At 54.3% G+C, this 26,199-nt stretch overlaps 1 protein-coding gene across 7 annotated transcripts; it reads right to left on the reverse strand.

Annotated features, from left to right (window-relative positions):
* Positions 1-548: 548 nt before the first annotated feature.
* Pdgfa (platelet derived growth factor, alpha) lies at positions 549-25,327 on the reverse strand. Of its 7 annotated transcripts, XM_011240971.3 has the most exons (9): positions 21,645-25,327; positions 20,734-20,931; positions 19,244-19,373; positions 17,823-17,919; positions 12,884-12,988; positions 10,725-10,912; positions 3,681-3,807; positions 3,157-3,225; positions 916-1,762 (listed from the first exon to the last, which is right to left on the reverse strand). In XM_011240971.3, exons 3-8 carry the CDS (start codon positions 19,304-19,306, stop codon positions 3,170-3,172), a joined length of 636 nt encoding a protein of 211 aa, XP_011239273.1. In that variant the 5' UTR covers positions 19,307-19,373; positions 20,734-20,931; positions 21,645-25,327; the 3' UTR covers positions 916-1,762; positions 3,157-3,169. The 7 variants fall into 7 exon arrangements, 6 of the variants coding, with proteins under 6 accessions (NP_001350200.1, NP_032834.1, XP_011239273.1 ...); XM_030254199.1 differs by lacking the exon at positions 3,157-3,225; XM_006504659.4 differs by lacking the exons at positions 20,734-20,931; positions 21,645-25,327 and adding an exon at positions 20,269-20,660.
* Positions 25,328-26,199: the final 872 nt, after the last annotated feature.

Here is a 26,199-nt window from a genome sequence, read left to right on the forward strand (position 1 = left end):
GGCTGCCAGGCCTCATAATATGTAGAATTTCCCATGAGCACCAGGCTTCTGGCTCTCCTGATTTAAGGGACGTAACACTGGGCCAAGAGGCTTCCTGTAGATCAGCCTGGAGGGTAAAGGCCTGGGCTGCATCACAGCCCTCCAGCCTCAGAATCATGCCATTCACCTGGACAGTGCCCAACTCAAGCTCAGGAAGGGTGAGGGGCTACAGCCTCACTTTCCAGGAGAGAGCACAGCCAGTGGGCAACAGGGACCTCTGATGGCCACTGTGCCACAAGCTGCCCATGTTGACACATCCAGTGACAAATACCCAGCTCACGGCTGCCTGACACTCCTTGGCACTCACTGGGTATTCTCAGGCTTGCAGGCAAGACCATCCCCTCTGGTCCATTCCCATTCCATGCAGGAGCCCAGGGTAGACAGTCAGTCTGTCACTTTGGCAGCCCCCACTCTCTGATCCCCAAGTTTTCATACCCTCAAATCAACCATGTGATGGAGCGACTCCAGGAAGCAACCAGACAAACAGAACCACGGGATGCATCCAGTGTGCATGAAGTTTTGTTGATTTTTTTTTCTCCTTTTAGTTCAAAATAAAATATATATAATATATATAGCAGGCTCTCAGGTATATAAACTGATAATATTAAAAATACAAAGTTCACTTTTACAGAACCAAAACAAAACAAGGAAACCACACACACACAATTCTGATTAACAGTGAAGCCCAACAGCTTACTATAAAATAATCTCTGTCATGTCTCCATGCTGCCATAGAAGCCATTTAGCAATGGGGAGGGGGAGGGAGTCCCCAGGGGGCCCCACCCTGAATATGATTCCCAGAGTCCCCTCATGTCTTAAGCTAGAAGAAACGTTAAAGGGGCAGAGGAACACAGGAAGGCAGAGGCGCATCAGAAATAATGGATAGGTAGGTATATCATGTTTATTTTAATACACCTCATTAGTTTGGCTAGGAAAAAAATAACCGTCTCGCTGTCCCAACTTACAGCAGCCTCGTGCGTGTTATCGACGAAAATGTCATCCAAGAGATTTAAAAAAAAAAAAAAAAAAAGCTAGGCAGAGAATAAAAAGGAGAAGCTTACTCACTTCATGGTGTAAAAAAAGAGAGAGAAAGAAGGAAAGGAAAACGAAAATAAAGAAATTCCACGTAAGGCCATCAGGAAGGTCCTAGGCAGACTCAAGCGAGGTGGTGGCTTCCAGGCCGTGGGCATCTCCCACCTGTTCAGTTCCCACGGAGCTGGCAGGCAGCATCCCAGGCGGGCTCCAGGCGTCCTTGGCGAAAAGCACCTGTGCCCACGGGCAGAATCCAGGGTGGTGGCCAACATCAGCCACCTCTCGAGGGTCAGTCCTGCAGGGCGGCCCTTCCGTCGCCCACTTCAGTCTTTTTGTTTCTTCTGGTGGGGTTTTTTTTTGTTGTTGGGTGTGGTTTGGTTTGTTTTTGTTTTTTTTGTTTTTTTGTTTTTAATTTTTTTTTTGTTTTTTTTTTCTTTTTTGTGGTTTTGTTTTCGCTCTCTGTGACAAGGAAGCTTTCTCACTGTCTCTCTGAGTGCTACAGTACTTGCTTTGATGTCACACTGAACAAACGGACACTGTCTCTTTGTCCTCGGACACAGTTTTTCACGGAGGAGAACAAAGACCGCACGCACATTGGCAATGAAGCACCATACATAGTATGTTCAGGAATGTCACACGCCACGCACATCCGTGTCCCGGGAGAGGGCGGCCGGCTCATCTCACCTCACATCTGTGGGAAGGCAGGAAGAGTTGAGGCTATGACCACAGATAGAAAACAGCAGGGCCACTTAGCCCCAACTTGTCTTAAGATACGAAGTTGATATACGTAATTTAAAAAAAAAAAAATCAAAATTTCCACAGTTTAATCAAATCTTCCCAATTTAAGAACTGGTACTAGACTGGCTGCATTTCATAGAAGAACCCATGCTCCCATTGCACAGATGGAGAAACTGAGGCATAGAAAGTTCTTTTTGTCCTCCCCCCTATGTTTCTTTCTTCCAGCCTAAGGCCTGTACCTTGTTGGAGGTTGGCAGTTTGGGCCATGAAGTATCAGAACAGATACCACCAGCCACCCTGCATGTGGCTCTCTGTGACTAATCAGAGCAATGATTTTGTGTGGCTGTTCTGGTGCTGGTGATCAAATACTAGCACAAAGCTACACCTCCTAGTTTCATAATGAACCAATGATGCCAGGTGGCCAGCTGGACACAGGCAGTCACGGAAACACCTGCCTCTCCCTTGAAGGGGTCCCTGTCAGCAGCAGTCCCTGTCAGAGCCACATGGAACAACCCCAAGGACCTGCCCAAGGAGACAAATGCCCAAGACAGGCATCCCCAGGCACCCTCGTGTGGGAGCCAGGGTTCTCAGACACCCTATCTCTGAGGACTCTCCTGCCCAGAATAACTGTTTGTCTTGGATGCCCCTAAGTCGCATGTGCCAGGAGGAAGGGCTCAGCCAGACAGGCTCCAGCCCTCTGAGCCAGACAAGCTGACACTCAGGACAGGTCTGGGAAATGATATGCCCCACCTACATTCCCTACACTTCCGGGGAAAAGCAGCCATCACAGGGTGGGTTTGCAACAAGCATTCCTAAGAGGCTCTACAGCCCTTCTTTACCTGCCTGACTCTTCCACCCCTGGAGCAGCCTCCATGGGTCCTGGCGGTAATTTTAAGGACAGAACCCACAGTACAAAAGACCACCCCATCTGGTCTTACACGGATCATTAACCTCTTCCTCCTTTCCTGAGGTCACTGCTGGTTACAAAAGATGACTGACTGACTGCCCTGGCCACTTAACTCTTCAGATCCACTCAGCCTCCTCCTCCTCCTCGGTAAACGTCTCAGTCCTTCCGCCAGTCAGCGCAGTGGGCAGTCTCTCCCCAGATAACTCCACCAGAGCCACCAGAAGCCCCCACCCACCCTTCCCGCCATGGGGCACTCGGGTGCCTGATCAACGACCAAGAGAAGGGCAAAGCTGTAGCTGCAAGGAGACCCGGCCGAGCAGTCCCAGAAGCACACAGAACCTTGAGCCAATCAGGGCCCACGGAAGCGGGATTCGCCTGTCTTGATTGTGTCCCAGCCCTGTGCGAGGGAGTCCCCAGCTCACCCGGCGGGCAGGGCCTACCTGGTCGGCCGCCTTAGGTGGGTTTTAACCTTTTCCTTTTCCGCTTTTTACCTGATTCCCTACGCCTTCCTGTCAAGGAAAGGGCAGGGGAGGTGAGTGGCCTCCGGAGGGCCTGGGGTGGGAAGCCACAGTAATAAATACTGAAGGTGTTTATCTTTCAGAGAGAAAGCCTGATCCACCCTGGTGCATAGACACTTCCGGGTCTATCTCTGCACCTGGGCTGCCTGAATGTTGGCATATACAGGTGTGCTGGGCAGGACTGAAGGGCAAGACCCTGGGCAGCAGGGTACAGCCCGAATCCAGTGTCTACTGTTCCACCTGGAGGTGGCACCTGCAGGCAGTTTCCCTGACTGTCACTCTGCAAGCTAGTGTGGACAGCTGGCAAATCCAGGCCTGCTGACTTGTTTACTCAAGCAACTTTTCCCATCGCTGTGATGGGCTTGGCTGGGTCAGATGTGACAGATCACTCATCCCATATCCCTCAGGACCCACACACAGCAAATCAGACAGTGTTGGCCACTCACCTGTCTCCTCCTCCCGATGGTCTGGGTTCAGGTTGGAGGTCGCACATGCACACTCCAGGTGTTCCTCTAACCTCACCTGGACCTCTTTCAATTTTGGCTTCTTCCTGACATACTCCACTTTGGCCACCTGCCGAGGAAACAAAAGCCAGTGTCAAAACCATGTACCCAAAGGAGACCTGCTTGGGGCACCCCAAACCAGGACTCAGATACCTAACTCTCTTCAAGGCATCTTCCCTTGAGCTCAGGTCTGCTTTCATTCGAAATAAACCCCAACGATACTAGGCCTACAGCTGCCGTCCCGGCAGCTTCTGTCCCAGCAGCCAGAAGCTCGAGGTCAGCCTGGACTACACAGCAAGGGATGTGGCTCAGCTACCAGAGCACTTCCTCAGCAGTCACAAAGCCCTGAGTTCCATCCCCAGCATCATATAAACTGAATGAATGTGGCGGCAGAAGCCTGTAATCCCAGGGCTCAGGACGTGGAGGCAAGAGAACTAGGAACTTAAGACTCCTAATTGCCCAAAAGATCTGAAGGGCGTCAGCCAAGAAAGGGTGAGCTGGACGTAGGATGGTGGAACATACTACTACTCCCTTTGTTAGTAAGAACCCAGAGTCTTGGCTAGGAACAGCAGTGTGGCTACAAAGCTTGCTGATGGAGGGAACCCTCCCAACTTGTGGTCTCTGAGAGACACGCCAACCCAGCAACACACCTCCAGGTGGTACAGAAAGTTTCTACCGGATTCTAGAACCCCAGGCAAAGGCTCCCATCGTCCTGGCCAGATGCGGAGCACTACAGCCTCATCCTCGCAACACTCGGGTCGTGAGTGTGCCAACTCCACCCCCACAGACTGTGAGTCGTGCACACAGCTCCCAACAGAGGAATGCAACTCCACACACTCCCTCCCCCCTCATCCAGTAGTTCCTTAACCCACTCCAGCCCCCACCAACTGCTGCACCAGGAGGCAGCTTGGGGCCATGCACCCTGCTCCATTCCAGCATGACGTGGCATTAGGGAACCCTCTAGGTCACCTCCCTCAGAATCCAGACACCAGGACTCATTTAACCCTCCTGGCCAGCCAGTGAGTGAGGAGGCAGGATTGTCACCTCCACAGATAGAAAAGAAAAATCAGGCACAACCAGCCCTCTCCTGAGGTGACCCGGAGAGCGTGGCTGGCGGCTTGTTCCAACCTCGATGCCACCTGGAATAAGTGTCAGAGAACAGCCACCCTCCCAGCACTGCAGAACTGCATACAACCAGTGCCAAATCTGTGTCCGACTCCCAGAGCAGCCCTAAGGGGTCTCTACCTCACATCCCGCCATACACTAGGGAAACTGAGGCTACAGCAGTACTGAACCCACTCCGGGTGGCTTAGAGCACCTAGCAGTGGCAGCCTTGTGACGTTCAATGCTGGAAACAGTGCGTGGCCCACCCAGAGTGACCGGGGGAGCTTGGGCAGGAGAACACTCCCCAGTGTTCTCCCAAGGGTATTAAAGCTCAGGCACCAAGAGGACCCTTGGAAGCTATGGTCAGCCATCCGCCAGAGTACCAGGCCAGGCAGCTTTCAGAGTCCTGGGGACCAGACTCAGCCAGACTCTGCTGTGGCTACCGACTTGGCTACATTAATGGTTAACATGGGTGCAAAGGGTGCCGGGTGCCTGGCGGGCGTGGGAAGTAGAATGGGTGCCCCAGGTGTGAACAGAGTCTGCCAAGTATGAGCTCAGCATGGAGGGCGTGGGGCCAGGGGTCAGGGGTCAAGGGCCAGCCCAGGAGGTTTCACTACGTCAGAAAGCGGGAGGGACAGCAACTTGGGGCCGTGAAAGCCAAGGAGGGTCTTCCCCTGAGAGCTGTAGGCATGTGGCAGGCTTCTGCCCAGGGGTCTTGCTCAAAATGTTTTGGTGGAGTGCTGGGCCAACCTGGGCATTTGGGTCGGGCTATGCTATCCAGATACCTCCAACCTGACCTGTGAAATAGGGACAGTGGTCACACCCACCCAGGTAGCTCATGAAAGAATAAAGTTTTCTCTGCAGCGGCAGCCAGAGGTCAAGTGGGTATGGTGGGGTAGGCTGAGGCTGGAGGATTTGCCTCAAGTCCAGCCTTGTCTACAATATGAGTTCCACGCCAGCCCCCAGCTATAAGACCATGTACCCCAAAACAAACAAAAGACACAACAGTAAAAAATCACCTAGAAATGGGACACAGCCACCCTATAGGAGGAGCTAGCTTCAACAAAATCAATATTCACACAAGGCTCCTTACTAAAATTAGCCCCCAAACACTGTTCAGGAAGTCACCATGTCCCCAGAAGCAATGCAATCCCCGGTCCCTAAGCTCAGGGTCTCACACTCCACCCCAGGGAACAGAAGGGCAACCCCTGTCTCTCCCCTTCAAGAGCCCTGAGGTAGGTCAGGGAGGGAGAACTTCTTCCAAAAGAAAAACATCAGCCAGTCCCAAGAGGAGCTGTAGGCAGAGATGCCACAGTCCCCAACCTCCAAAGATGTCTATTGCCTTTGGTGATCCAGCAAACTCCTAGACTGCCTAGATTTAAAAAAAAAAAAAAAAAGAAGAAGAAGCCTGAAAGAGACCACGGCCACAGACACCAGTGGTGGGTGCTCTCCTCTTCCACCACAGCCTCTGTGGTGGGAACCAGGTAGCCTCACGCGGCCCTGAGCACAGGCTGTCAGAAGGGGACTTGGCTTGGTTTTAACTACAGCCCTGCAGCCTGACCCAAACCCTGCCTGCAGGGCAAGTACAACCTTCTCCACTGAGCCTAGGGGTCCCCTGCATGAGGAGCAACTCATGAGCCGCTCCAGCTGGGGAGGCCCATTCTTCCAGACAGGCCCATGGTTATCAGACAGAAACAAACAGCGGTTTATAGTAGCACCTGCCTTGGGAATGCAAGGATTCCAGCCGCTCTGCCACCTCTGTCTGGCCAGGAAATGGCTACAACCACCCCTACACCCCCCCCCCCCCCGCACGCACGCGCACACACACACACACACACACACACACACACACACACACAGAACATGTTATGAATATTACATTTTCCCACTTGTGCCCCATGCATTCCAGAGCTCCCTCAAGTTTAACGCAGAGGATCACCTGGCCAGGCCATTATCCAATCACTCCTCTGCACGGAGGAGGGGTAGGAGGGGTGGGGGGGTTGTCTTTCTACTCCAAGCCTCAGGACAGTGATGTCTATGATAAAAGCCAGTGCTGATTGAGCTGAGCACAGGGCACAGTCCCTCCTGCAGGTCAGCTGCATGGACCCAACTGGAGCCTATTCTACTAGATGAGGAACCAGGGGCTGGCAAGTGGACAGCTTGCCCAGGCCCCTCACTCCTCTGCTTCCTACTCAGCTAGACATAAAAGGAATGAGCCCCCAAGGTCTCACAGCACAGAGACCTGGGACCTTCCCACAACAATCCTTTAACTTGACCAAGAGAACATTAGGTTATGGCTCCCAAAGTGCCCCATGGACATCCAGTGACGGGGGAAGCTGGGCTGGGACTTAAAGGCTGGGGCACCCCTGTCCCACCTGGCTGAGGGCTCACAGCTTGATAAGCATCAAGCACATCCCAGGTGTTTTCTGTCACGCTGCCCCAGCCTCCTTGGATCTCAAGCCTTTCATTGGAGGGACCGAGAGACTTGCTCCTTCAAGACTAAAGCCTGCCTGGCCACCTTCTCTGAAATCTTTGCACAAGCCAAATGATGGAGCCCAGCTGGGACTTTCCTTAGGACATAGCTTCAGACCCTACTCAAGTTGGGGGCACCTTCAGAAGCCTGGAGCCTAACCCAGCAGAGCCCCTACGTCCTGCATGTTGGAGACTGAGTCGTCAGCAGTCAGGTCAAATGATGGCTCAGAGCTGACCTGACCCCTTAGCAGTCCCATGGAATGTAGACAGAAGGCTCACCTCTGTCCAAGCTAAACACTCCATGGGCTCAGCTATGCTGCGAGGTGCAGGCAGGCCCACGGGGCGTCCTTCTCCCATCTCCACAACAGGGTATGGAGAACACTGCTAGCACTTGGGGTCAGGTGTTCCATGCTGAGCACAGCAGGAAGGGCACAGGAGGCCAAACAGGGTAAGGTCCTGGGCTGCTCAGGTATCATCCCAGCCAACAACTGAGAAGCTGAAGCATGAGTTCAAGGCCCCCCTAGGCTACAGAGTGAGCTCAAAAATCACCTCAGTGATTTAATTGAGCCCTGTCTCACAATAAAAACCATGGAGGGCTGGGTGCCTGGCTTAGTAGTACATATAGCATCTGCCTAGGATCTCAAAGTGAGGGATTGGTTGTGTGGTTCAGTGGTAAAGCCCCTGCCTAGAATCTCCCAGTGAGGGGTTGGGGGTGTGGCTCAGTGGTAGAGCCCCTGCCTAGAATCCCCCAGTGATGGGCTGGGGGCGTGGCTCAGTGGTAGAGCCCCTGCCTAGAATCCCCCAGTGAGGGGCTGGGCTATGGCTCAATGCTAAGTTTGCTTGTAATGAGAAATTCTGGGCTTAACCTAGAACACTACAAGGAAGGAAACACACACACACAGACACACACACAACATAGATATGGCTGTTGTGAACCTCATTATCAGCCTCACCCCTGCTGACCAGAGTCTGGGACTTTTGGGTCCATCTCCCTCCATCCAGGTCAGCAACAGCCTCCACCCCAAATGCTGCAGGCCTGGCATCCACAATGGGGCTCCTGTTCCACTGACCTTCTGTCCCTTCGGCCAGAGCCTGCAGTGTCTGGGGCCGGATGTCCCCTCCTAGCTCTGGGTGGGCGGCAGTGGTGGTGCGTATGGGTGGGTACTTACAAGGGACTAGGGAGAGCCTAGCCCAACAAGGACTAGATTGGTCCCTTTCAACTGATCAGGACCCTGCTGAGTCCCATATAACACAGGGAAGAAACAATCAATACAGTGGGTAGCAGTGTCAGTGGGACTGGACAGTAGTCCCTGTGCCAGGGCCTGGAGTCTCTGAAAACCTCCAAGTCAAAAGCCCCATACACAACTGGTCATAGTACCCATTCCTTTGACTGTGTTCCCAGCATGGAGAAACCATTCATTCCTACACTCACATTGCCATAGCTCACGCTTGTAACCCCACCAAGCAGGAGGCTGAGGAGGGATTATCTCAACTTTAACACCAGCCTGGGCTAGAGAGTTCTAAGCCAGCCTGGACTACACAAATCCATGGCAGGCAGGTAAGGAACAAAGCCAGACAGATTGAGAAAAAGAAAGGCCTACTCTAGATCAAAGCTATCACCTGTACCCGAAAGAACAAGATGGCGGGTTTCCAGAGACTCCTCCATATGCCATCAATGGGAACCATGAGGCCCAGGAAAAGGGCTGACTGAGACTGGTCCAGGTGACAAAGGCTGCCAGGGTGCTTGAGTCACCCCTGGTAGCATGTCCCTGATGCTAGCCAACATCCTGTTCAACCTCTGAGGGTGGACAGCAAGCCTAGCGAGCACCCAGACAAGTCCATGGAGCCCTGGGAAAAGCCCATGGCTTTTGATGGAGTATCCAGTCCCGAAGAGGCTTGCAAAATAGACTTGTGTGGTTTATGCAGTCAACTCTCCCTGGAACTCTCTAGAGACCAAACACCAGGCATCGAGGTCATTTCCATCTACAGAGGCCTGGGTGGTGGGTCACAACCAGCTCCTGAGTGTAGGTCCTTACCAAGAAAGGTGTTCTCCTGGCACCCTTCTGCTGGGGCCAAGAGTCATGGAAGGGTTGGGAGTTGAGATAGATTTACTAGGATAGAAGAATGGGGTCTGAAACCTTCCCACATGATTCTGGGGATCCTGCACCCCCACCCCCCAAAAGTATCATGGCTACAGAAGCCTGTCTGTGTCAGGGATAGATGTTATCCTCAGAGACATTCTAGACCCTCAGCTGTCTCGTGCCCAGGCCCTACGGCTTGCACCCACTTCGCCACCCAACGGTCAAATGTTGGCAGAAGGGCTTCAATCTGTCAGAGCCACTTGTCAGACTGTAGACAGGCTTAGAGCAGTGGTTCTTAACCTGCAGGTTGTAATCCCCATTGGGGGTCGCAGCAGAAATTCTGTATATCAGATATTTACACTATGATTCATAACAGCAACAGTTATGAAGTAACAATAAAATGAGTCTATGGTGGGGGTGGGGGAGTCACAACAACATAAGCAACCGTATTAAAGGGTTGCAGCATTAGGAAGGTTGAGAACTCAATGGTCTGACTGACAGAATGCCAAAGGCTCCAGCCTTGGCAACAATATCACAGAAATGCACACAACAAGATAACCAGCCTTCAACCATGTTCTTAAGACTCATGCCCAGAGAGAGACTAAACCTCTGGAGCCTGGAATCCTTCCATCATCCAACAAGGAGGCCAGCAACCGAACCCCCGAGCACAGAGGGACGTACAGGTTCAGAAGGGGACAGACTCAAATTCCACTGTCACCTATGCAGACAATGACCATTCATGCAAATTATGGGCCCCAAATATCTCTCATGGTGATATGTGGCTTGTTCCTCTGAATTAAAACATGCCCTCTTAGAGGAAGCTTTAGAAAGCTAATGAAACTTACAAGGCTTGGGAAGCTAAGAAAGTTACAAGATTCACAAGTGCCCCTCCAACTACACACTAAAGTAGTAACTGCTATAAGAGGGAAGACTCTGCCAGAACAAGGGAGAAAGTTCTAGAGATGCGACTCTCTCCAGTCATTCTCAGTGCAAGGGTGGGCATTACTGTGAAACATCTGTCTTTGAGTCACCCACACTCCTGCAAGCAATCAAAATAACCTCATTGGCTAGCAAGCTGGATGGTGGATACTTTTTTTGGCTGGATATCCTATCTAGGATGAAGAGACATTTGTTCGCAACTCCCCAGTGATACAACAAGGGACCAGAAGACCACTGAATATTCCACAGACCCTCCTAAAAAGCCAGCCCCCTGACCCGTACGGAGCTTCGGGCTAATAACCTTAAGCCACATGCCACCCTGCTTCTCAAACCAGTCCATCAACCCCAGAGTGTTTTTACAAAACTGACCACGAGAAAGGGCTGGGCTCACCTTGACACTGCGGTGGTGGACCCGTGAAGGCTGGCACTTGACGCTGCTGGTGTTACAACAGCCAGTGCAGCGCTTCACCTCCACACATGGGGGCCAGATCAGGAAGTTGGCCGATGTGGGGTCCACCTGGCTCCGAGGTATCTCGTAAATGACCGTCCTGGTCTTGCAAACTGCAGGAATGGCTTCCTCTGCAAAGACAAGAATACTCCAGATGAGAAAAACTAGGAATCTACCTGTAGCACACAAAAACATGGTGGCTGATCTCCCAACCCAGAGATGCCTACCTAGGCTGCACCTGTGCAGAACCCACCCCTGCCACAGCCCCCAGTATGTAAGGATGTTAGTTGCCAATAGGCCCTTGAATGTACAGGGCTGAAACTAACATCAAAGCTACAGACATAGTTCAAGGCCAACCTGGGCAACTTAAGGAGGTCTTGTCTCAAAGTAAATTGTGAAGACTGCTGGGAAAAATGGCTCCTGGATAGAATGTCTAGAACCCCCAAGTAAGGGGCTGGGGGTGTGGCTCAGTGGTAGAGCCCCTGCCTAGAATCCTCCAGTGAGGGGCTGGGGTGTGACTCAGTGGTAGAGCCCCTGCCTAGAATCCCCCAGTAAGGGGCTAGGGCTCGGTAATAAGAGTATTTGCCTAACATGCATAAGCCTTTGGTTCCATTCCTCGTACCCTTCCTTGCTTTTGCAAGCCAAAAAAGTGGGACATCAGAGGAGCAGCTCAACCCTACCTAGTCTCCACATAGCCCAAGGCTGGGGACCTGGTTATAAAAGCCAGAAAACTCTACTTATTTGTCCCCCTGAGAAGAGCCAGTCTGGGGCCATCTGCTTGGCAGGTGTGCACAGCAGATAAGAAATCTACTCAGGACCCTGGGATACACACCCTCTCCTCCTCAGGCAGTCCTCATTAACCCCATTTAACCCTAGACCCTGTTGTTGCTCACTATATAGTGGCTGCCTGGTAACTGTCTTTGGGACTAGCCAGTGTGGGGAGAGGTGGCTGAGGTATCAGGAAGGCCCTGGCCTATCCACTCACTGTCCCTGTTGACCTATCAACACTGAAGGGGACCTTGACTCTAGACTCAGAGCTGGAAGGAGTGATGGGGTCAGGGAGACCGGAGCCAGCTAACCAACAGGAGTGAACCACACCTAAGAGACGCAAGAGATTTGTACACTAGCAGCTGCCAACGCACTCCAGAGGAGCTACACAGGTGTCTACAGACTCCCTGGGGGTGAGAGGGGAAAACACGAATGAACAGGGATGGGGGACCAGACTCCTCCCTGCTCTCAGGGACCAGCATCATCCTTCCGGACGTGAGTCCCTCCAACACAGAAGCCCCAAACACTGGGCCAGGTACACTGCTCTGGGCTCCAGGGTTTAGCCACTCCTTGTTTCTCATGACAGCCCTTATAGAGAGTCTTTTAAGTGGGTCTCACGTAAGGGCCTTAGATTGCAGTCAGCACCCCTCAGCTCAGTTGGGAGTAGGAATTCTATAGTCCTAGGGAGATGGCTGAGATCTATTCTCACCTCAGGAATGTTTTCTGCCAGTAACTAGGAATCTATATTTTTGCTGGTAACTACATCTCAGAGAGAGGGGGTCTACTTGCACAGGATCACACAGCAGCCAGTGCCTGAACAGTCCATAGACAGCTCCCTTAGCTGAGCTGGGACTCACTGGCTCACAGCTGAAATTCCACCCTAGAGCCAAAGGTGAGTGAGGTAGGGTCTCTGGAAGAGGTGTCCTCCAGCTGTGGGCCCCAGCACACTCCAGGCTGCACCCGGCTTCTGCAGCTGAAGCAGGGGAGCACGCTGGAGCTCACCTCAGGAACTGAAAAGTAAGCACAGCCACGTTTTCCAACGAAGCCTCCTTGTAGACAGGCCCTGACAAGACTGGGCACTTAAGGAATTTATAATGTTCCCCTCCTGGAAACTCTTGGCCCAGGCACAAGACTGCAGAAGGGCAGGCAGGAGACACTCTAGAGAAGAGGGCTGCCTCCCTGGGGAGGGCAGCAGGCCAGCAAAGCCTTTGTTTGGTGGAGAAGGGATGTGTGGCTGTGCTGGAGGAGGACCGAGTTAGCACGGAGCACTCACAGCCCCAGTGGGAACCTGCCCCCTTCCAGCTGCCACACAGCGCACAGCCTCCCGTGCTCACCAATACTTCTCTTCCTGCGAATGGGCACAGGCCGCTTCTCGGGCACATGGTTAATGGCATGGGACCCATGGGCTCTCAGACTTGTCTCCAAGGCATCCTCAGCCCCTGAAAGTAGAAAGAAAAATATGGTAAAGAGTCCACACGTATGTAATCACACCCCCTGGGACCTAAACAGCTGGGGCTTCTACAGCAGGTTTCAGAGCAAGAGGACAAAGGGCCCAGTCCCCAAGCCCAGACAACTCTGCTCTGCTCGAAAGGGGGGTTTACAGATGTGCCTTCAACCAACTCCCTATCATCTTGTCAGTATACATGTCCCCCAAGTGCAGCTCTCCTGTGAAATTCTGAGGTTCATTCAGGAAGGCACTCAGGTAATCTCCCTTATGACTCCGAAGGGAACCCCTGGAGGACTGCACTGGGTCAGGAAAAGTCCCAAGGCCACCCAGCTGAGCCCAGTCTTGAAGCAGTACTACCATCGCAGCTGAAGCAAAAATGGGAAGGGCGGCTGCCTCTCTCTCCTGCTGTTGTGTGTACAGCGCCTCCCTCTTGTAAAGCAGGCTTTGATGAAATGCCCTAACCTCTGAGGGGCATCGGAAGCAACGCCAGACTGGGCTGCCAGCCAACCTCCACTGTTCCTGAAATAAGCCTGCTCGGAGGGCCAGAGGCCATGAGAAACAGCAAAGGGGTGCGGCTGGTAGCTGAGAGAGGACTGAGGCTGGAGTCCCAAGCGAGGGCTGGGTGACTAAGACAGCGAGGCATACAGAAGAGAGAAAGGAGAGCAGAGGCACCTGCAGGAGTGTTTCTACCTTGAGGGCCACCAGGCGCTCAGCAGAGGTACAGCCACCAACTGAGGACAGAGTTGAGGTCAGCCCGGAAAACCTAGCCCCTGAGATACACTGACCCAGAACAGAAGAAGGGGCCACTACACTGCCCCTGAGTTCTGCAATTCCTTGGGACAAGAGCCCCGCCACAGGCTCAGCCCCAAATACAGTCAATCTACACCTGCCTTTCCAGCCTATACCACGCAGAACTCCAAGCAAACTTCCTCCTCCTTGGGTCCCAACATTTAGTGACATCCTGCCCAAATGGACAGTTTCCCTAGCAGGCGATACAAAGCCTATTAGGTACCACACCATCCACAACCAACAGGAGACACGCCAGCCTCCTCCACCCTCAGACGTCCTCTACCCACACATTTAAGATAAAAAGCAAAGGCTCGACTAAGGTGTGAATGTCAACGATGAATCTGGGCCCAAAAAACTATTTAAAATGACTCAATGTTCCAATGGCACCGATTTTATTTTAAGACCCAAAATAAGATCAGAACTGCTCATGCAGTAAAAATTTCCCATCAACCAACTGTTACAAAGAAGCGTCTCTTCACAAAAAAAAAGTGACGTGGTGAGTCACGACCTAGTGATGACCATCCTGCTGTGACCAATTCAACAAGAAATGAATGGGCCATCCACTCACAGGGCCTGCAAGAAAGGGCGGTGGTACCAACTGTGGTCCTCTGATGCCTGGCTTGCCTCAACATGTACATAGTAGATGTCACTGACTGCAGAGGCCAGGGCACTAGAGTCCAGAGAAACTGAACAAGACAAAGACAAATCAGACAGGCAGGGTGTGGTAAATCCCCTCACTCAGGAGGTGGAAGGAGGAAGATGAGGAGTTCAGAGTTCAAGGTTCAGATACAAAGTAAATTTGATGTCAGCCTGGGTCACAAAAGATCCAGTCTCAAAAAAAATTAAAAACAAAACAAAACAAAAACTCAGAAATAAAGACCAAAGGAGAGCTGGGAGCCTCCAAGGCTCAATCGGTCGTATTCCCCAATCCAAAGTCTCCTGACTGAACCTAATGCAGACAAACGCAGCCACAGAGACTGGCTACAGCTCCTACTCAGACAAGCCCACCTTCTGCCCCCCCCCCCCAGATCAAGATAGGTGGTCATGAGCCAGAGGTGGTAGCATAACAGAAGGATCTGAAGTTCAAGGCCACCCTTCTCAGGAAAACAAAGCAGGCTAGCGATGCAGTTCATCTGAAAGGGGGTCCAGAACACACAAGCCTGGGTTCCATCCCCAACACTGCATTACATTCAGTATGGTGATGAGTATTTGTAAACCTACTCCAATGGAAGTAGAGACAAGAAGATATCCTTGGCGCCACAAGGGAGTTCAAGGACAGCCTGGGCTACTTGAGACCACAGCTTTAAAATAATAAGTAAATAAACAGACAGTCACAAGCCAACAGTCAATCCACCACGGTGGCATCTTTGATGCATTCTTTGGGAGTCTAAAAATGCTATCCTGTGCGACACAGCTGAGCCCAGCATGAATTAGTAGCTAAGCCCCTCTCAGGTCAAAGTCACCTCCCTTTATCCGATTGCAGATGTGTGGGTGACAATGTCTGATGACTAGAGGAAGGACAGACAGAGTCCACTAGCCCTGTCCCGACTACAATATTGTGAGTAGCCTGGGATGGGATGTGTATGTATCAGTTGCTCAATGACCCATGGCGCCTAGCCAGCGGCTCTAGAGAACAAAGCTCCCGTTACACACACACACACACACACACACACACACACACACACACAGAGAGAGAGAGAGAGAGAGAGAGAGAGAAAGAGAGAGAATGAGAATCGACCTGAACTTCTGAGCTGTAGTTCACAGCAAGGCTGCATGCCAGTAATGAATCTCTGGACCCAAAAGCCACACTGGAAAGACCACTTAGAGCTCCTTGACTCTGCCATGGAATGCTCTGGGCTCAGGGACATTCCTGACAGTGCACTGGAATCTTGCCACCTCTGGAGCTGGGCCACACAGCCAAGGAGCTGCAAGGTTGGGAGGAGATGCCTTCAGGGTTTCCCCATCTGGAAAATGGGGATGCTGCCAGCTCACTAGACAAGCCATGTGCCAATCACAAGGCTCCGCCCACTTGGATGAGGAGTTGGCTGGGACACCCCTAAGCCTTTCTCTGCTCCCTGCAACCTAGATATAGAGACAGCAAGATTTCACCTGGAGAGGCCATCCTGAGGGATGTCCCAGTGAGGATGCCTTTCCAGCTGACTCTAAAACTGACTACCACAGCCTTCTGCAGCCTCCTCTGGCAGCCAGAGCCGCAGGGCCCCTCACTTCAAGAAGAGACAGAAGGTGAATGAGAGCCAACCAGCCAAGACTAGTTTCCAGATAGTTTCCACATCAGAGCAGGGGGATAGCCCAGCAAGGAAGACCCCACTTTGGGTTGGTGTCATGATGGGTCCTCCAGCTCTGTCTTCAAGACTAGGAAGCTAGGAGGATAGCAGAAGTCCACAGGCACACTTGGCTTCCAGAAGTTTCCAAGGGAGATTCCCAAATGTCTGATAGGTAGAATGAGGGTGGAGATGTCCTACACACACACACACACACACACACACACACACACACACCATTCTTTCAGAAGCAATTTGAAACCTCCAGGGGCCCTGGACAGCTTTTTCTCTTTGGACCCTCCCAAGGAGGAGGCCTCCAGCCCCCTCATTGGGCACACCGGCTTAACCTTAACAGAAGCTTGGTGCTAAAAGCATTAATGGTGGGGGGTGGGGGAGGCGTGGCTGCAGGGAACAGCATAAGAATGGTCCCCGCTGCAAGTGAATGGCCCATTTCCCCCAACATACAGACAGCAGGAGGCCCAGCCCTAGGCTAAGCAGGGCAGGAAAGCAGTCCGCCTTTGGGGACCAGCAAAAACTCTGGGAGTATTTCCCCAAGTGACCCAAGCCAAGTCCCCCACCCAGGCCTACTCAAAAAGGGATCAGATCAAACCCCCTGACCCAGCTCTTGATATCCAAGTGAAACCCTAGGCCTGCCATTCCTGATAAGGATCAGGCCAAGGATTTCCTGGGTCAAGAAACTACTGAAACGGGGCCGCCTGGTTAAAAAATGCTTTTGGCATGCAACAAAAACAGTTCAGGCCTCTCCACCACCATAATTAGGTACAAATTTCCAAATGGCTAGACCATGTGATTTTACTTAATTCTCTCACCACTCGGCCCTCTCTGAAAAGTTTTCAAGGAGGGGGAAAATCGTCACTTGGAATTCTTCACTTTAGCCCTTTAGTTCCTCCTGACAAACTCACTGGGGCCTTTTTATTTCTTTTTAAGCTGGTAAATTTTATCCCAGTGTGTCAAAAACAAAAACAAAAAAACAGGCTAAGTGTTCATTTTGAAAAGGTTATCACAAAAGACAGGAGGAGACCACGTCCTCCCCGCACAGAGGCTGCCTCTCCCATCCCCATCGCGCCCATTTATTTTAGCCCTTGTCATCCGAGTCTAATACAACCCTACATTTACAAATTGTTTTCTACAGTGGCTTGGCTCTGGCCCGAGGCGGGAAGCCCCCAAAATAGCCCCAAGCGTCCGTGTACTAGGCGCGCCTTTTTACAGGATGGTGTGGAGAAAAAAACATCGGCCTCCTGCGCCCACCTATGGGACCCAGCCCCAGGCGATCAAGGCACCAGGGAGTGGAGTTTACAAAAGGCCCGGACCGACCAGCTCCTCAAGCACTCTGGGGGCCCTGGCCAGGAGAAGACTAGCCACAGCCACGCTCCCTCCGGGCCGGCTCCCGCGCTCCCGGGCCAGAAGCAGCTGTTGACCCGCATACCTGGCAGTTTTCGGCACACTCTAAAACTGAACTTTCAGTGACACACCCGCTGCGTTTCACTTAAAACAACCCCTGGGTGAGCGAAGCAACCCTCCGCTGCCGCTGGGAGAGAAAGTGGCAACTACAAGAGAAACGCCTGACTCATACGCCTGGGCGTTTATGGCCGGCGAGTGGAGTCTGACCTTTCGGTGCGCTCCTGCGCAGCGCCCGGCCCGGCGGAGCGCGCAGGGTACGGTTCCTCGCGCAGCCGGCCCGCCCCGCCGCCCGCGCCCTCCTCTCAGCCAGGGCAGGGCAGGGGCGCGATTTACCTACGGAGTCTATCTCCAAGAGTCGCTGGAGGTCCCGGATGCTGTGGATCTGACTTCGAGCCAGCCGCTCGATCAACTCCCGGGGTATCTCGGCTTCCTGCAAGCAGACCACACCGTCAGGACGCGCCCAAGGGTTCCAGCCCAGCCCCAGGGGCCACACAGCCCGGCCGGACCCTCGTTAGGCCCTAGAGCCAGAGGATCGGCTGGGGCTAGATGGGACCCCCTAAATCCTCCACACTGTTCCTATCTGTCTGACCTTGATAAAAATACCCCAACAATGCCTTGACATGTTCAGACAAAAATCACCCGCGCTCTGGCCTCCCCAGGGTGTCTGGGGGCAGCCAGGGGCCCGAAGAGTTTCTGGTTTAATAGCTAAATCCACATGTAGAAACAGAGAGGGTCGAAATGCGTCACGCATCCACGACTGGAGTCACAGCAGCCTCAACACTTTAATCTAGCCGAAGGGTTCAATTTCACTCCGGGAATCCTGAGCTGAGCCCGCAGGGGAGAGGGTCTTCCCTCTCCCCCCACCCCACCCCCTACAAGCACGCGCGCCGGGTCGCCCCACCCGGCTCAGGCCCAGTCACGGCCCTAGCGCCGACTAGGACGCCCAAATCCATCGGGGCTTAGAGAGGCTGCAGGGAACGCAAGGGGTTAAATATCCACCTCGCGCCTCTCCGGTCCCTGCCCAGACCACCCCCACCGTTCAGCCTCCCCCACTCTCCGTCCCGGTTTTTAAAAGGGAGTCAGGGTCGCTGGAGGACTCAACCACGAAGTTCCCACGACAGGGGCTGTGGAAAGTCATTCATCACGGCAAAGCTCCCGGGGAATGGGGGTGGGGGGGAGGGTGGCGGTGGGAGGGCGCGGGCGCCTGGCCCGGCCCCAGCTGCCTCGTTCAGCCACCTGTAAGCAGGCCTGGGCGGGCGGAGACTGCTCCAGCCCTGCGTCGGACTGGGTTTGGGGACCGAGAACTGGGGACTGCGGCTGGGCGCTGCCCACCCTTCCCAGTCCCAGGCTACGGCCGCACCCTCCTCTACCTGCTTACTGCCCGCCCTAGTCCCCTCCCAGAGCACGGTCAGTTTACACACACCCCCTTTCCCGCTTCCCGCACCCCGTTACTGCATTGTCCGCTGCGTTTGGGCTGCCCCTTCTGGAAAGGCACCCACAGCCCCCCGAAGTTTCTACCCACGGGTTCACCTCGCGGCTCCCCCGTCCCCCTCCAAGGCGGAGCGACGCAACGCGCTGGAAACTCACCAGACACACTTGGGCATGGCAGAAAATAGAACCCAGTTGGGATTAAAAAAAAAATTACACCACCCTGACAAAACCAAAATGCTCTTTGCAGAGCTTGAAACAGGTAGCCGAGAGGGGCGTGCGCCGAGGGAGCCGAGAGGGGACAGAGGCGCGGGGGTGGCACCCACCTCGGCCAGGGCATGGGCGAGGTATCCGCAGCCGAGGAGCAGCAGGCAAGCCCAGGTCCTCATCGCGTCCCGAGGCGCTGGAAGCTCGGCAGGGAGGCGAGGCCGCGGGGCGGGCGCTCCAGCCGGGCTCCTGTGGCGGCGAAATTCAGTACCATCCCTCAGGGAGCGCGGCCCGGAGGAGGGTGGCGCGGAGAGCAGGGAGCCTGCGGAGCGCGCTCGGCGCGAGCAGCGAGTGCAAAGCCAGCGAGGAGGAGGAGGAGGAACAGAGTCGCTCCGGGAGCCTCCTGGGCCGCCGGGTAGGGGGTGGGGACGGAAGGGGCGGAGGGCGGGGGCTGGGCTTCTTCCTTGGTGCGTTCCCCGTGCTGGCCGCCGCCGCGCTCGCTCCCCGTCGCTGGCTTTAGGAGCGACCCGGCCGGTAAATCCGCATATTTGCTGCCGTCAGCCCCGGGAGGGGACCGCGGAGCGTGGCTGCAGCTCCCGCCGCACCACCGATCACCTGTCTGGACTCTCGGCCCGGTACCAGCTACCGCCTCGCCTCTCCCTGAGGGCTCCGGGCAGTCCGGAGAGCCTGTCCCCGGGCCTTCCTCTCGCCGCTGCCGCCCCGGGCCGGGCACGGCGCGGCCCAGCACGGCGCGGCCCGGCGGCCTGCGTGCGCCCCTCCGCGGCGCGCCCTCGGCTACGGCGCGGCGCTCCGCCCTCCGCCCGCCGGGGCCGGGCAGCTCCCGCGGCCGCGCCGCCTGGCAGCAGCCTACCCGCCCGGGGCCTCGCTACGCCGCCCGCGCGGGCCGGAGGGCGGGCGGAGGGCCGAGCTGGCGCCGCTGCCGCCGCAGCAGCAGCCGCGGGAAGACCAGAGGAGGAGGTGGAGAAGAAGGCGCAGGCAGGCCGGGCTCCAGGAGTTGAGCGGGCTCCGCAGGACGCGCGTGTGGAGCCGGCCGGCGACAGGGAGGGGGTTATAGCGCCGCCACCGCGCCCCTCCCCCTCCCCCGCCCCCCGCCTCCCCCGGATTCCGGGCCCGGGACCCGCACCTCGGAAGCGCTCAGGGGTCTCGCGGGCCAGATCGGGCCCGGCCGCCACCGCCACTGCAGTGGCCACACACGCGCTCACGCAGGCAGCTACATCCATCCAAGCTCGGCGCCCGCGGCTCGGAGCCCACAGGCGCCCGGGCTCCCGGAGCGCCCCTCCCTCGAGCTTGCCCACCCTTCAGTGCCAGCTGCAATCCTGCGGCACCGGGCGGGGAGGGGAGGAGGCCGCTGCAGAAGCACGGCCGTCTCTGGCTCGCCTCTCTCTCGGGCCCCAGCGGCAGTAAAGGGCAGCGCCCAGAGCTGCTGCGCCAAAAAGGGCATGAGAGTCGGCTTGGCCCCCGCCCGGCGCTCGGGCCGCTTCCCACTGTAAGGATCCAGTGCTCCAGCCTTCCCCTCTCCATAAAAGGAGGGGGAGTGAGTCTTTGCGGAGAGGCGGGGCGGGTTTAGGGGCGCGTCTAGGGCACTCACCTGACGGCTGCCACGCGCCCGCGCCCCAGAGCCAAAGCCTGGGACACCTGATTGAGGAACTTGCACTCTTGTGTGGAGGTGGAAGCGAGGCTAGGGTCGGGGAGGAGGCTGCCTCCTGCCTCATCGCCACCTTGACACCCTGCACCCTCCAGATCCTTAGCCCCTGGCCGAAGGCCTAGCCGAACCCTGAATGGGGAGCTGGAGGGATAGAAGGAAAGATAGAAAAGAAGCGGCTGGTGAGGAACTCCTGGGTTCTACCTTGGGATCCAAGGCAGCGCAGAGCGCCACCTCCGGCCAAGGCACAGTACAGACGGGTGGCGGGGAAGGCACATGCGGACAGAAGTCTGATCAGGGCTGGACGGTTCTCCCATTGAGAGAGATGGATTCCTGGTGGGATGTGACCCGACGGCAAGGCCAGTCCTGTCAGCTCCTTAACTCGGGTTAGAGGATTGTGGACCTTTCAAATCCCAAAGTTAGCCTCCTAGGGCTCTGGAGACTATGGAGGGCTCCAAGGGTAGGGATGCAACTGGATACAGCCTGTCCAGTTCACTCCCTTTCATGTGAATTAACCCGTGCACCCAGCCCGGGTCCAATCCCCCACCAATCTTCTTTGTCCCCAGACAAAGGCGCAGCCGGGCAGGAGCCTTTCATCCCCAGCTTCCCGGGTTCCTGCATTTCAAAGGCTGAGCTGGAAGGGCCCAACACGGGCGGCTCACCTAGCTCCAAATACCTGGTGGGCGTGGGGGGAGGGGGTAGCTGAAGATCTTTGGAGCCCAAATCTACAGACTTCCTTAGGCCTGTAGGCCCCATCACCACGCCCCAGCCCTAACACCTCGGGATGCTCAGGAGATAAGAGGACACCCTCTCTTGGCCTAAAGAGGGAGTATGGAAAACGTTGAGAAGCGCCCCACCTCGAGGTCTTCGAAAGCCCAGGCCTTGTCCGTACTGGTGAAACTTTATGCTGCTCTGAAGAGGATGACTTCTGGTGGCGACTGCCAGGACCACTCTAGACCTGAGTCGAGTTCCTCACCGTTTTATCCCGATTGTTCTGCGCGGCCTGTCCCGCCAAGCCCTCGGCCTTCTCACAGGCAGAGAGCACCAAAGGACACCTTTTTGCGGTTCGACGACCCGGTGTGACGGTGGATGTGAGAATCCAGGAAGAAGATCCGGTTGCATTGCTGGGATGCCGCGCCTGTCCGGCCACCACCTCCGCATGGAGGCTGCGGGTTCCTGGGGACCCCACCTAGTTCGGTGCTTCTCTCTCCCTTTACTCTCTTGGCGCAGCAGGGACGCCCAGCTGGAAATCAAAGCCGGGCGGGAGGGATTCTGAAGACGCTAGGGGACATCAGGGACCAGAATGAGGCTAGGCCTGGATTCATCGCCCGGGACGCGGGAGCCACGGGGAGCTGGGCGCAGGCACTGCTCTAATCGCCGACCGCTATTAAAAATAAAACCGCGACCCGTCGTCATAGCGACCGCAACAACAGCGGCCGCGCGAGGGTGGTAAGAGCTTGTGCAGCCCGGCGCCAGCCGCCTGAGGGGACTGGGGCACGGGCCCTAAAGCTTACAAGGTACTCTGGTGTGAGACAACGACCCCTACCCCCACCCCCACAGCCGACCCCCGACCCCCACTGTTCCTCCTGGTTCTCGCTAGACTCTTGGTCTCTGAAAACTGGAACTGGCTAAGTCATGAGGTCAAGAGCCTAAAGGACCCGCCGGCTCAAACTACCCCCCACCCCCACCCTATGCCTCGGCTTCCCTTGGGACCCGTGACAGTCCTCATTTTAGCCTCTGGAGAAGGGGTTGAGTGAGGGGGTGAGGTTCAGGTGTCAGGCCTCCAAAGAACACCAAGAGACCAAGCCGAGCTGGAGGGGTTGCATGCGCTCGAGGCCACCGCACCTGTCCCGCCCGCGCCTCCGTGATCCTTTCTGGTGGGAGAGATCACGTGCTTCCTTCTGGCTGGGATTCGAGTTTCACTTCCAGCCGCTATTAGGCGGTTCACTCGGTTCACTGCAAACATTTGATAATGAGGCTAAATATACTTTAGAGTCGGAGGAGGTGTGGGCGGCTGCTGCCCTAGCCTGTAGGTGCGTCGCTCCAGGCTCCATGGGGCATCCCCGCCCCAGCAGCTGAGAACAATCCCCCAAGTCGGATTCGAGAGAAAGACCCGCACCCACCCATTCCCCCCAAAATCCAGTCCTAACTAGGAGCATCTTAGGGACTGTGGGCGCCTGAGGTCAGCTGGAGGGTCCCTGGAGGAAGTAGGCGGTAAGCAGCCGGGAGCTTAGAAAGGTGGGGAGAGGAACCAGACAGTGCACCTGGCGGTGACCAGAGATGTCCGGTCGCCCCCAGAACAGATGCTTCCGTCCTGTCTCCAGTGCCCCCGGCACAGTGCGACATATCCTCCCGCCCATAATTAAAGTGTCAAGTGTTTCAAATAGCTCAAGAGAGGGAGTGCGCAGCTGGGGTGACCAGGTAGCATCTAACCCTTGTTGGTACCCTCTCAACCCAAGACCCAGACTTTACAGAGAAGCTTTGAAAGGAGGGAGACCATCCAATTTGCTCATCATTTTAAACGTAAAGCACACCTTTTCACCAAAGACTCATCCACCTAGCTAGTGCCCTTCAACTGCTTGGAACTCAATTATCCGTGCTCAATTATTGCAGCCATTGTTACTCATCAGCTGCAAGGACCGATACTGAGCTCTGATACCGATGCCGGTCTTTTGCCCTGTAAAATAATTTCAAACAGCCACCCTGAGGCAAAGGGACTTAGACCCCCTTCCCAATGATAGAGCAAGGTGAGACTGGGTCCCAGGCACTGAGTGCCTCATCCCCTGGGAGATCCAAGAATATGGAGTGGCCCAGGTTGCTTTTGTATTAGGCAAGTGTGTGAAGGCAATATAAATGGGTAGCTCCAGGACTGCACACCGCACCACTTGCCACACCCCCCTGGAAGGTCTCCCTGCTCTTTGCTGCTTAACTTTGGTCTTGTGTGCTCTGTCCCTGGCTTGCCCTGAATTCCGTTCCTTTATCTGGAAAAATAACCAAAGTGGAAGTCGGTGCTGCGCCCCTGCAGGTGGTCTCTACCCCCAGCAGTCCCCAGCAACCCACTGGACCCTCTCTGTAAGGGTGGGGCCATCTGGGCCCCAGGCTTCCAGGCTCTGCCAGAGCCATCCCAGAACAATTTGTAGTGTTGAAACACCAGTTTCCCTTTATCTCTGGGCAAAGCTTTCTTGGTTCTGGGCAATTAACCCAAATGGAGCCTCAGCCATGTGGGCTCTAGTCCTTGAAGATCAAAAGTGCCGGGCCACAAGCCTTAATTATGTCATTATCTTGCCCCCCTTTTTACCCCCAGGCTAAGGATCGGGCCTTTCCAGTTCAGGCTCCCCAGAAAACAAGATAAGTCTGTGCTGGGGTGGGAGGGCACCTCCAGGCTGCTTTCCACTCCCTAGTAAGTGTTTTTATTTTCACTTTTAACTACACAAACAGAAATTACAAGTCCACAGTAGGCTGGCGAATATTTTGTGAATGAAGACACACACACACACACACGCACACACCCGTAAAGGAACGTGTAGTGGCTTTGGAGGGAAAAGCCTAGGGGCTAGGGAATGGACGTGATAGTGTGCTTACCTGCCATACACAAGGCCCTGGGTTCTGCTCCCAGCACCAAATCAAAACAACTCTGGTGATGCATACTTGTAATTCCAGCATTCTGGAGGCCGGAGTTCAAGGTCATCCTTGGGACACACAGTGAGCTCAAGGCCAGCCAGGAATACATTAGACCCCGTCTTAAAGAGGAAGGAAGGAGAAAGGAGAGGAGAAAAACCTCAGCCAGATATGGTGGTGCAGTTCTATAATCTTAGTACTCAAGAGGTTGAGTATTGCTTTAAGAATAGCCTGGGCTATCCTTATAGTAAGATCCTGTCTCAAAACACACAAAACAAAACAAAGTAGAAACCCAAAGACTAGAGTCAGAAATTACAGCTTCTCATGGCCACCAGGCATTTAGCTGTGTCTGGTCAGAACGGTTGCCTGCAAAGCACGGGGCTTAAGAAAACCCAATACTCTAGATCTTACATAGGGTAGAGAAAAACATTTTAGTTGTGTGTGTTTTTCAGGTATATCTGTGTACCACATCCCTGCTTGGTGCCTCAAGAGTCCAGAAGAGGGCGTCAGATCCCATGAAACTGGAGTTACAGACTCCAGTGAGCTGCCATGTGCATGCTGGGAATCAAACCCAGGTCCTCTAAAAGAGCAGCCGGTGCTCTTAACCAGCCCCCAGAGTAAATCTTTTTGTTAGTGATTTCTGTACTATGGATTAGAGTGATAACATTTTGCAGGTATGAAGTTTAATAAAGTAAATATGGTTACTATTCGTTGCACCTCTCTCATCTTTTTTCTTCCTCTGTTAATGTGATTCAAGTAAACTAAAAGTGACCTGTAGAAATCAGGCAGTCCTGGATGAGGCACTAGCCTGTCATCCCAGCACTCCAGAGGCTGAGGTAGTAAAATCCCAAGTTCCAAACCAGTGTGGGCTACACAACCTGACCCTATCTCCAAATAAATAAATTTTTTAAGAAGAAAAAATAGAAAATGGTATCTGGAACCCTTTGTGGTGGATTATGCCTATAATTCTAACCCTTGAGCCTGAGGCAGGAGAATTGGGAGTTCTAGGCCAGCCCAGGGTACATAATGAGTTTCAGGCTAATGTGGGCAGCCTCATGACTATCTCAAAACAACCACAAAAATCCCCAAGCCAAGGAGGAGAACTTGTGTTCCCATATTTCCTCTTGGAGCCAGCAGGTGAGCATTCTAGCTTGGGAATTTGGTCTGAGTAGGTAGGAACAATAACCAGGGTTCAACCCTGACCTACACTGCCTCCCCCTCCTGCTGTGTTACTCTGGGTAAACTGGCCTCTCAGATATTTCTTGTAACAGGCAGCTCTGAAGGTAGCCTTTAGAAATGTGTGCCAGGCATCTGGATAAACACTGAGGGGTGGTATAGCAAGGTTTTCTGGAGCCCTCTGTCTCTAGGAAGCAATAAGCCAAGCAGAAAGTGCTTGTCACTTCAGGTGGCTGGGAAGGGATCATTTATGAAAAGATCCAGACCAAGAATTCCAAATCAAGATAACAAGAGCAAGTGCTAAGGCCCGGAGGCAGGAACCTGCTCAGCAGGTCCCAGGTTCTGCAAAGAGGAGAGGATGATGGGAGGAAACAGGTTGGAGCACTGAGCAGGATGACCACGGGCCTTTGAGGCCAAAGGAAGAAAATGGAATTTGTTTGGATTTCCCCACGCAGACTTGGGTTTATCGTATTGAGTCAAGGTGTGGCCTCAAACTCACCTCCACATTTTGAGCACTTGAAATGACAGGCATATATACACTCAGCTGAGTTGTTTTTTTTTTTTTTTTTCCTGGAGAGGAGGAAGCTATCAAGAGGAATACAAAGGTAATGCCATAAT

This window comes from Mus musculus, chromosome 5, assembly GCF_000001635.26.
Source record: "Mus musculus strain C57BL/6J chromosome 5, GRCm38.p6 C57BL/6J".
Taxonomy (NCBI): domain Eukaryota; kingdom Metazoa; phylum Chordata; class Mammalia; order Rodentia; family Muridae; genus Mus; species Mus musculus.

Bases quoted from the DNA above. Each gene is read 5' to 3' on its own strand.
- Pdgfa (NM_001363271.1), bottom strand. From the start codon at position 19,306: ATGAGGACCTGGGCTTGCCTGCTGCTCCTCGGCTGCGGATACCTCGCC. The intron at 12,989-17,822 runs GTAAATCGCGCC...TTCTACTTTCAG, and splicing joins CTTGGAGATAGACTCCGTAG to GGGCTGAGGATGCCTTGGAG. The intron at 10,913-12,883 runs GTGAGCACGGGA...TTGTCTTTGCAG, and splicing joins TCGCAGGAAGAGAAGTATTG to AGGAAGCCATTCCTGCAGTT.